General features: G+C 41.4%; 1 protein-coding gene across 1 annotated transcript in view; it reads right to left on the bottom strand.

Annotated features, from left to right (window-relative positions):
• Positions 1-12,082, bottom strand: part of ATP2A3 (ATPase sarcoplasmic/endoplasmic reticulum Ca2+ transporting 3) — a 1,260,930-nt gene that overhangs the window by 689,581 nt on the left and 559,267 nt on the right. Inside the window, exon 7 of the mRNA XM_044082905.1 lies at positions 5,892-5,977. Coding sequence (XP_043938840.1) covers positions 5,892-5,977 — 86 coding nt within the window. The remainder of the gene's footprint in view (positions 1-5,891; positions 5,978-12,082) is intronic.

Genomic DNA, 12,082 nt, shown 5'->3' with positions numbered 1-12,082 from the left:
AATAGGAAGTGGTAAGTGGATACTCGAATTTAAGGATATCTGCTGTCTCTACTAAGTAATTTTTCAACTGGCAAATCCAAACAGTGGGATTTGAAAAGACAAAGGATGCTGATACCAGGACCAAAGACAGATACTTCAGATATCAATCTTTCTCAAGTGAAGTCTTGTCAGGGATTTCATAGCAATCAGATGTCAAGAGACCCAAAATTCTGAGGTATTCAATCGCAGTGACTGAAGAAGAAGTGGAAAACCTTAAACATAGATCTAGATATAGACCTATTAAAGCTCCTTGACCTAAGGAGTCTAGCTGATACCCCAGGAACACAACTTTGTGTGAAGGAGTCAAGAACATTTAAATGGTTTCTTGGAATTCCAGCTTGTGCAAGAGATCTCTCACCCAAGTGAGATATTCCTGACACTTTGAAAAAGACTCTGCAAAGATGAGCAAGGCATCTAAATTTAGAAAAGAAAATGGATACCCTGTAGCCTGTAACGAGCTACAACTGGAGCTAGCCTCTTAGTGACCACTCTCGGTGCAGTGGATAGTCTAAAGGATAAAAGCAGAGAAATTAAAGTAATCCAGACACGCAAATCTTAAGAAAAATCTGAAGTCTGGATGAAAAGGAGACTGATAACCATCTTTTAAATGTACAGTTACCAGGAAATTTGAATGCGTAAGAAAAGGTAAATTGTGAAATGACACCATTTTAAAGTTAAGCAGCATCACAAACAAGTCTAAAAAGAAAGATCGAAAACTGGTCTCCAAGCATTACCTTTCTTTGGCACTAAAAGCATCCCAGAACAAAAACCTTACCCAACTTGGGAAGGAGGAATTGCTTCTATAATGCCCTTGAATAGCATGCAATGACAGACAGGTGGAAATAAGAGTCTGGTTTGGTGGATGAGGAACAACCTGCTGGCAAGATATATCCTCTCAATAACACCTATACCCTTATGAATTATCTTCAGAACCCATTTGTCTGAAACTATCTGTTGCCAAAGAGAAAAATGGAGGTTCAGACTTTCTGAAAGGGAAAAGTGACTGCAAGGTTAGGGGGGGGCAAAGTCACTTAAAAGGTCAAACAGATTAAATGAATGTCTTTGGTTTTGGGGGTACCATAAGCCTTTTTTGTAACACCCCAACCATTATGCCAAAATTGGATGAAAGGTTATAGGATCCCTAAAACATAGAAACAAGAGGGCAGAAAATCTTCAAGACAAACTGATTTAACATACCCCTTTCACCATACTTTTTGATCACCTCTAAGAAACAAAAAAAATGAATATCTATCCAAGAGAAAAATATAACCTCATTATTCACATCCTCTTGAGAGTTTCTAGGAATGCAGCTAGGCAAACCTCTACAAAACAGTGCCAAACGCCATAGCCCTGAAAGAATCAACAGTCATACACACACTGTAAACAGACAGCCGTGACGTGTACAACAGAAAAAAAACTAATTTAAAACGGATCATTCCTCAAAAGAAATATCTGCAGACCCAGCATTCCTCATACCTTCGCAATTAGTCAGAAAAAACATTAACATTTGAGCCAGACAATTCAAAATTCTGACAACCAAACTTGCAGAAGCATACACTTTTTTCCGGTACCCATCAACATTCCCACACTTATCAGAAAGATGAGGATAGGAATTAACTGTTCAGCAGCAGTAGGAATAACTAAAGTTTTAACTGTTGGGTCAGGTTTGGGAGTATATAAAACAACACATAATATATAAAGCTTCTCTATGTTTATCTGCACTTTTAGGGGCAACAGGCTATCAGGAAAATACTAGCAGATACACACACATCCTCCCAAAGCTGACAGAACTGGATGAAATGATGCAAGTTCAAGAAACTAACAGCTTTAAAAATTTCTGGCAGACTCCGAAACCTCCTGTATTCCCACTGAAAATACTGGCGCATTCCAGAAATAGTCTCAAGAGGAACCCTAAAGGGAGAATCAGAAAACTGAAGAGAAAACCTGCATTTGTCCATTCATCTTCCTGTCCAGATTCAGCATCTTTAACCTCTTCAAGAAAAAGGGATCTTTTCTTTTACCAGAAAGAAATAAGGCCTAAAAGCCCTGAGCCAGACCCAGCAAATTATTCCTAAGGAAATTTGAGGAGTAAAAGCATGTTTAGTTTGTAGTTTCGTTTGACAGAAAAAATGGCGCATATGTTACAAATGGTAGCAGTAACTTCCCTAGGGACAGGCATATTCTGACAAAATAGGAAAGCCTTCCCTGTTCCCACTCCCAAGACCAACAAGAGTGCTCTCTCGTCTGCTGAGGGAACCCCAAAAGCCACAAGGGAGATGGGCTCACCCCCAGTCCATAGTGGTTATAGGCGCTACACCAAAGGAATCTAGGTTAAAAGAGGAGATATCTGAGATACAAGTACAAATGATCATAGCAGTCACCCATATGTGCCTGAGGCAAACTGCTAGACAGCTGGAGTGGCAAAGGCTGTTTGCTTAAGTTTCTTCTTGTGGCTGGAAGACAACTAATCTTGGGATTGACTGACTTTTTCCACGGTCAAGCGAAAAATGGTGCCTCTCTTCCAGGAAAAAGCAAAGGCAAAACACAGTAAAAATCTGAAGTCCTTAGAAGTCACTTTTTCACAAAAAATACAGTGAAAAGTATTTTAAAACACTGTCAGCCCTAAAAATTAAAAATTTCTCCGCAGCAAAAAAGTTTTTTTAATGCAAAAAAAAAAAAAAGTTTAATTTGTTTAAAAGTACAATACAGTACAATACATTTGACATGCCCAGTCACCACACGTTGTGAACGGTTCCTCATATGAATGGAGTACTTTGACTTTTCTTCCTGGAAATATTATGAATGTATAACATACATTAGCTATATTAATCACTTTTATCAGGAGGTGATTACATCGTACTTCATGGTATCAAATGAAAACTTACACAACGCTGCAAAAGCTGTCAAACACTTACTCTCTGCATTTATATATACACTACCTCTCAATGTGGAATAAATGGGCAAAATGTGCAAGGCATACTAACTGCTTACTAATAACAGCAACAAAACACTATGAATTGTGAAAATGTGTCACTTTATGCATGTACAATGCTTTGATTAATGATTCAGTATTTAGAACAGATGTTTTGCCTGATGTACCTCAAACATTTTGTCTAGACATGTTGAGCACAGGCCTTTTAGCTATACATACATTGTACCTTTACTGCTGACTACTACCAGTGAGTAGATATTTACCCTTGCCCATTAATAAAATATGCATAGGAGCATAACTATCATATTTCTGAATATATCTCTAACATTGTCCACTTAGATGGGTTGCAATGCATCATTTGACATGCCCAGTCACCACACGTTGTGAACGGTTCCTCATATGAATGGAGTACTTTGACTTTTCTTCCTGGAAATATTATAAATGTATAACATACATTAGCTATATTAATCACTTTTATCAGGAGGTGATTACATCGTACTTCATGGTATCAAATGAAAACTTACACAACGCTGCAAAAGCTGTCAAACACTTACTCTCTGCATTTATATTGGTTCAGTAATAAAATATACATATGAGCATAATTACATGTCTTTACATATCTTTGGTATTGCTCACTTGGACAGAATGCGATTCAGCACTTCGCATGCCCAGTCACTTGGCAGGTCATGAACAGCTCCTCATACCAATGGGGGTACTTGGCACCACAAAAGTGATTTTTTTTTTTTTTTAATTTTGAACCATTATAAATGCATGCTATACGCTCATAACTACGCTAATAACTTGACCAGAGGGTCTTTATATGGTACTCCATGGTATGAAATGAGTATACACAAGACTAAAGAAACTTTGCACTGATAGTTGGTGTCTAACTAGCACTGCTTTGCAGAAAACTACATTTGTCAAGTGTGCAAATATGATTATTCATAATTATGCAAATATCTCAAAAATGGAAAACCATTTGCAAAACTGCCTTGCAGTTAAATGATATCACATCTGCACAAACAAATCATATTGATATTTGGAGTCTACCTACTATGGTTAGAGAGATATTAATATGCATTTGCATAATTATAACAAGTACATTTATATACCATTTAACTATTTGCTCAAAATAGATTACTATTATGTCTGGCTGACATAAGACCATTGTGAAGAAGTGTGCATTGAATAACTTTGGTATTTTAAGTTCTTTTTTGTGTGTGTAATTTTTACTGTTTTTGAGATGCATACATTTGTTTGCAGGTAGGATGCAACACTGCACTCTCATCTGAATTTTAACACAGGCGGGAATTCTTTGGGTGTTTGAAGGTGTGAAAGTTAACATCTCCATAGATTAAACCATTAGCAAAATCAATAGCTATTGTACAGGGATATTTTGATGTATAAAACTGACAATGTACCATACAAAGAAAATCTTAAGCACTTGAAAACTATGAAAACTGAATGTCATTAAGCATCTCCAATCTCAAGTTACTAGAAAACTGGATTGCAAAAAGACAGTATTCTGAATTTTGGAATCTTGATGCAAAGGTTTAGAAAAGAGAGGTCTAGGCCAGGTCTTCCTTCTTTGGCACCAGAAATATTCTTAAGTAAAATACTCTAGTTGATTTGGAGGAACAGGCTCCATCACCCTTGAGATAGCATATGATCCAATTACAGAAAGACAAAAGGGGGGTTTGATTTGATGGCAGAAAGGAATCCCACCACCAACTGAATTCTCAGAATTTAGTGTGTCTGAAGTTGCCTGGTGTTGCTGGGAAAAAATGAAGAGCTAGACACTGGGAAATCTTTATTGGGTGGCCAGAGTGGGGAAGGGGACCCCAGATGATCCATAAAAAGTCACTGAATTTTTTTAGTTTGTCATTAGTTTTGGGAGGTTCCTCCTTTCTTTTTTGAGCTTCCCTAGCATTATTTTCTGAAATAAAGATTCCCCATGCTCTGTTATGATTGCTTAGTCTGTTTCCTAAAAAAATATCCTAAACTGGAAATAAAAATCACATAAATTTAGGTATGGGGATGAAACATTTGGATAACCCCTTGAATTAACTGACCCTTTTCCATCACATCTTTTGAAGACTTCAGATGAGGAAGGGCTAAAAAATACCCGTTCCTCCAGGACAGCATTCAGGAGCTAAAGTTTTCACATCATCCTTTAAATTCTGAGAACACAGTCTAATCTCACTGACCCAATGGCAACTGCTCTACAAACAGCAAAATCTGTGCAACAGCAGCAAACATTTTTAGTTACCTGAAACACGGAAAAAATTAAAATGGAGATATGTCAATCTGTGTAGACGAGATCAGTGATTAACCTTCTCATACTGTTAAAAGAGAACAGCAAAAACCTTAGACATTTGAGCCCGACAGTTCACTATTCTCTAGGCTAAGGTAGAAGTACAAACTTCCTTCTCAAACCTATCCAAGGCTTTCCCACCTTGTCTGATGAAATAGGGTTAGCTGCCATAAGACGTTTGGCAGAAGGCGGTTTTGACAGAGAAATTACTGCAGAGTTTGACCTAGGATACATGGGTTTGGGGAATTACACAAAATTTAATAGATTTTTTGAGAGCAGCTGACTGTTAGGCAAACTGCTGTCTGCAAGGAAGGCATCCTATAATGCTGGCAAAAGTAAATGCAGGTTGAGGGAAGTCCACCTGTAACAAATCATAATACCTTTGCTGGGATAATGATATTTTATTCTGCCCCTTCTGATAAAACTCTCATTTTGGCTAATGGTATCTAAAAATAGAACTAAACTGAAGACAGCATGGATGGATATCCCAAAAACAGACAAAGGAGGGTCCCCCACTAAAAGTTTTAAGGATACATTCAGTAAAAATTTACAAAGCAAAACCCACAGTTCAATACAAAAAAAAAAAAAAAAAAAAAAAAAACTTACTGAGAAAAGCATATTCTTCTTGTCTTGATTAACAGCTCGTGGGTCTGGAACGGGGTCAGTGTGCTTAATAACAGAAACTGATTCACCTGCATACAAAAAGTTAGTATTACAAAAGCTAATGGAGACGAACAAAAACCAGAGACAAAACTCTACAATGAACTCAACCTGCTGACAAACATCCCTCAGTCAAGTGAGCCTTCACCACACTATGCACAACCTATACATGACTCGTGAACACAGAAGTACAAGTTGTGCTTTTTAGCTCCTTGTTTCTAGTGTTTATGCACAAATTTATATTCACCTTCAATACAGATAACCCAGAAAGTACAGTTGTGTACACTTACCATAAATGTAGATGTTAGAGGGTATTCACTGTTTCAGTCCTAACAGATGGGTTATCCGGCTCCCGGTAGCCCTCAGTTGGCCAGAATACCAAAGGTAGTACAAATGCAGTCGGCTGTGAAGGACGTCAGGGCGCCCGATACAAAAGGAGACAGCCAACGTCACTTCCTCAGTCTTTCTTGCCATAACAGTCAGGAGCCCTCAAAAAATAAGGCTTAAACCAAAAACCAATTTGACAAACAACAAATTAAGCCTGTACCTCAAGAAAAAAGAATAGGAGAGGACCACCAAAGGGAGAAGGAGGGAGGGAAAAGTACAGTTGTGTACACTTACCATAAATGTAGATGTTCGAGTGTATTCACTGTTGCAGTTATCACATTTGGGTTATCTACTTGCAGTAGCCCTCAGTCAAGCCTGATTATCAAAGTCTTGGGTCCAGCGTCATTTGCTGTCTCATTATCCGTGACGTCAGGTAGTCAAGGGTATAAAGCATGTAGCCGATGCCATTACATCAGTTTTTCTTGCCCCAGATGTCAGGTGCCCCCCTTAATGGGAAGCAATTAAAAAAATAAAAATAAATAAAAAATAATATTTTTATATATACATACATACATATACATACATACACACACACACACACACACACACAAGGTTATACCTCCAACAAAAATGCAAATACACCAAAAAGTTTTTAAGTATAGCAAAGAAGAATAGATGTATAGCCAAAAGAAGTCAGGGGGCTGGAGGGAGGGCAACCAGGACTGCAACAGTGAATACACTTTAACATCTACATTTATGGTAAGTGTACACAACTGTACTATGTTCTTCGTGTTTCACTGCTGCAGTCATCACATTTGGGGAGATTCCCAAAGTTAAGGATGGGAAGAGGAATTTAGATAGCATTAGGACCAGCTAAATGGCCCTGCAAGACTGCAGTGGCAAAGCCAGCTCTGGATTTAGAGAAAATTGGCAAATGGTAATGCTTGGTGAAAGTATGTACAGAACTCCAGGTAGCAGCTTCAAGGATGTCTCTGGTAGGGACACCTCTGAGAAAGGCTGTAGAGGTAGATGCAGCCCTGGTTAAATGGGGTCTAATCCTCTGTGGGATAGGTTTTCCATGGTGCTTATAGCAGAAATTAATGCAATGGCCTATCCATTTAGAAATGGTTTGCTTTGAAATAGCCTTTCCCTCTGCCCCTGCAGGAAATGCCACCAGCAGTTGTTCAGATTTCCTTTGAGGTTTAGTCCTGTCCATGTAAAATCTAAGTTGTCTGTGCACATCTAAGGAGTGCATTATCAGTTCCCCTTTGTTCTGTGGATTAGAAAAGAAGGTTGGCAAATGAATGGACTGCTTAAGAGCCGCACTGGATACCACCTTGGACATGAAAGAGGGATTGGTCCTGTGGGACACCCTGTCTGTATAAATGATGATGAAAGGCTCCACTGCCAAAAGGGCCTGTAATTCAGATACCCTACTTGCTGAAGTGATTGCTAAAAGGAAAGCCGTTTTCCAAGAAAGGAATTTTAACTCTGCCGTTGCAGCTGACTCAGAAGGAGGAAGTAAATTTTTCCAATACAAAATTAAGGTCCCAGGCTGGAGTTGGAGCTCTCCTGGGTGGTCTTAAGTTTTTGGCCCCTCTGAGGAACTGCTCGAGTAATGGGTGAGAAAAGAGGGGTGGTTCTGTGTTGTAATGAACTGAAATGGCTGAGGCGTGAATTTTGATGGAGGAAAAAGAAAAGGCCCTTGTGAAGCATCTCATTTAAGTATTGAAGAAATCTGAGGTAAATTGGGCGCTGCTGTGGCCATCCCTTGAGTTTGGTTCCAGGCACAGAATCTTTTCCATTTTTCAGCATAAGATTTTCTAGTACTAGGTCTCCTTGCCTCCAAAATGACATCCAACGCTTGTTTACTGAGGGATGGTAACGGAGAGATTAGGTAATTAGCCAGGCTGCCAGGTTCAGGGTTTGAAGCTGGGGGTGGAGAATCTGGCTCTCCTGCTGAGACAGCAGGGTAGGGGTCTGAGGAAGGTTCCATGAGGTCAGCTGTGACACACTGCGCAAGAGGGGGTACCAGTGTTGGCATGGCCAGACTGGTGCAATCAGTATCATCCTTGGTTTGTCCTGTTTGATCTTTAGTAGTACTTTGGAGGGGAGAGGAGAGGCAGAGGAGTAAAGGCATAAACAGAGCATCCACTTTCCAAGCTTGTTTGTGGGGAGACCCTCTGCAGAATTTGTCCAATTGGTAGTTCTGGGGGGAGGCAAACAGGTCTATATCTGGGATCCCCATTTGTTGATCAACATGTTGAAAATCTTTGGTTCCAGTTTCCACTTGTGTGGGTCCATGAGATTTCTGCTTAGTTCATCTGCCAGTGTATTTAGTTTTCCTGGCAAGAATTGAGCCTGTAGATGAACTTGGTAGCTCAAGGTGGTGTTCCACAGAGCCATGGCTAGTCTGCACAGCGGCTCCGGACCCATCCAAGGTAGAGATATCCACAGGTTCCATAGCTGAAGCATCTTGTGGCATACCGAACTCCGAATGGGTCTCAGCAGAGGCCTGCGAATCTGAAGTAGCTGTTATCAGGGGCTGCAAAAAGCGCCTCACTGAGTACCAGTCAGCTGGTGACTAGCTTAGGAGATGCTTTATGCTTTGGTCTTTATCTTTGCGTTTTTTCGGAATGTTGTTAGTCGGGCAGCTTACCGAAGACATACCTTGATAATTGAACAGAGTACCAAAATATTTAGAAGCAAAAATGTACAGACGACGAATAGTTCATGGTTTAAATAAGGCACAAAACCAACAGCAAGGTACGTCGTGGTCAGGACGTAGGCAAGGAATACAGTACGAATGAAAATCTTTATGGAGGTATTTGCTTTCCACAAGAAATACAATTGACTTTTACTGACATCGGTTTAGAGCAAGAAAAAGTTTCCCCAATGGGGTACTTAGCTTTAGGTTGATGACTTCGGTTCTGAAACTCTAAAATGAAAATTTCAAAAGTCAGCTGACCGGCACTTGCGAACTGCTTCTGCTTCGGGCACCGCACGGCAAGAAAGACTGATGTAATGGCGTCGGCTGCATGCTTTATACCCCTCACTACCTGTTGGCTGCATGCTTTATACCCCACACTACCGGACGTCACGGAAGATAAGACAGCAACCGACGCAGGACCCAAGACTTTGATAATCAGGCCGACTGAGGGCTTCTGCTAGCAGATAACCCAAAAGTGATGACTGCAACAGTGAAACACGAAGAATATCCAGGACTCCAACAGTGAATACACTCAAACATCTACATTTATGGTAAGTGTACACAACTGTACTATGTTCATCATGTTTCACTGTTGCAGTCCTAACAGATGGGTTGATTACCAAAGCCCAGAGAAAAAAAGCAGGGAGGAACCAACAGCATCAAGGGTTGGAGATAATGCCCAGCAACAAGTGGCAAACCCTGCCCTGGCTCTGAAAACAGAGGCAAATTATAATGCTTTGTGAAGGTGCGAACAGAAGACCATGTGGCAGCCTCCAAAATGTCTTTAGTAGGGGCACCCCTTAGAAAAGCTGCAGAACTGGAAGCCGCTCTAACAGAGTGGGTCCTAACCCCTTGAAGCAGAGCTTTGCTATGAAAGGAATAACAAAAAGTAATGCAATGTGAAATCCACTTAGCAATGGTTTGTTTAGAAATGACCTTGCACTGGGCTCCAGAGGCAAAACTGACCAATAACTGTGCTGATGTCTGAAGGTCCTTTGTCCTGTCCAAGTAAAACCTGAGCTGTCTGTGCACATCAAGAGAATGTAGGATTCCTTTCACCTCTATTGCGAGGATTAGGAAAGAAGGTAGGAAGGTGCATGGACTGATTAAGAGTGAGGCTGGAAACCACCTTAGGCATAAAGGAGGGATAAGTCCTCAGAGAAAATCTGTCTGCATGGAAACTAAGAAAAGGCTCCACTGCCATTAAAGCTTGCAGCTCCAAAACCCTCCTTGCTGAAGTAATAGCCAAGAGGAAGGAGGTCTTCCAAGAGAGAAACTTGAAATCTGTAGAGGTAGCTGGCTCAAAAGGAGGATGAGTGAGTTTCTCCATAACAAAATTAAGATTCCAGGCTGGAGCAGGTTCTCTTTTGGAAGGTTTTAAATTACAAGCATCTCTGAAAAACATTTTCCATCAGGGGAGGAGAGAAAATGTGTTGTTCAAGAGAACAATGAGCAGGGATAGCCGAAGAATGGATCTTGATAGAGGAAAAAGACCACCCTGAGGTGTTCCGATCAGGGGAAGGGTAGGATGAGAAGCAGACTCCCCTCTAGCCTGCATCCATTGAGAAAACCTTTCCCATTTGCCAGCATAAGATTTCCTAGTGCCAGGCCTCTTGGGCCTCCCTCAGCACGTCAACCACCTATTGGGAAAGAGGAAGAAGGGGAAGGAGTCATACAATGAGCCATGCTGCCAAATAAAGAGACTGAAGATGAGGATGTAGAATGCTTCCCCCTTCCCTGAACCAAAAGATCTGGCTTCAAAGGAAGATGCGAAGAAGGAAGATGGAGAGACTGTGAAGCAGTGGATACCAATGCTGTCTGGGCCAGTTGACAGAGAATCGGCCTTGGATGTTCGTCCCTGATCTTCACTAATACTTTGGGAAGAAAAGGGAGAGGAGGGAAGGCATACACTGATAGCAATGTCCACGGGAAGGACAGAGCATCCACTTTCCAGGCTCTGCTGTGCTGCTGTCTGGTGCAAAAGAGTGGTAGCAAATGGTTGTCTGGGGAGGAGAAAAGATCCACCTGAAGAGTGCCCCAATGCTGACTTAAAGACTGCTCTGTTCAGATGCCACTTGTGAGGATCCAGGGTTTGCCTGCTCAACTGGTCTGCCAAAACATTAAGCCCTCCCTGGAAGAAACTGAGCTAGGAGATGCAGGTCCAAGGATGCTGCCATGGACCAAAGACTCATGCTTTGTCTGCATAGGGGGTAAGAGTGAGTCCCTCCCTGCTTCTTGATGTACCACATGACAGTGGTGTTGTCTGTTCTGACAAGTAGGGTCCCTGGAGAAAGATGATGCTGGAAAGCTAATAATGCCTGCTGAACTGCAATAATCTCCGAGATTTATGTGCAGGTCTATCTGCTGGGCGTTCCAACGTCCCTGTATGCATCTGCCATCCAAGTGTGCTCCCCAGGTGTAGTCCGATGCATCTGTAGTCAGAACAGGAGTGGCAGGAGGTGCCCGAAAAGGCATGCCCTTGTTTTGTAGACAGGCTGTTGCCCACCATAGAAACTCCGTCTGCAGAGATGGAAGCAGAGTAATCATCATATCCAGGTCCTCTGTGTGTTGACACAAAATGTTCTTGAGGTACCATTGCATTTTCCTCATATGCAGTCTTGCATATGGAATCATGAGAATTCAAGATGCCGTGAATCCCAGAGCTTGCAGGTATTTCCTTGCAGGGAGCTGGGACAGGCTTGCCAAGTCAACTCCCAGGAATGTTATCTCCTTGGATGGTACCATTTTCAATTTTTCCACACTGAGAATGTAACCTACGGAAGAAAGAAGAGTCTTTACGAATTCCAGATCCTTTAATAGCTGCTCCTGAAAATTTGCTTGAATCAGACAGTTGCCCAAGTATGGTTAAATCTGAATTTTCTTCTGCCTGCAAAAAGCAATGACTGGGGCCAGGCACTTTGTGAAGACTCTGGGAGAAGTAGATAAACCAAAGGGCAGCGCAGAGAAAGTACAGTTTTGTACCTACCATAAATGTAGATGTCTGATAAGTATGCATCTGCAGTCCTTACATATGGGTTTGTCCTGCCTCAGGCAGCCCTTCGGTCGGCCGGATTCCAAAGTCTGGGTCCAGCGTCGGCTG

Source organism: Protopterus annectens, chromosome 9.part0 (genome assembly GCF_019279795.1).
Source record: "Protopterus annectens isolate FY-2018-M chromosome 9.part0, PAN1.0, whole genome shotgun sequence".
In the NCBI taxonomy this organism is placed as follows: Eukaryota; Metazoa; Chordata; order Ceratodontiformes; family Protopteridae; genus Protopterus; species Protopterus annectens.
Note: the sequence above shows the minus strand (reverse complement) of the source record. Positions and strands in the feature narration are given on the sequence as shown.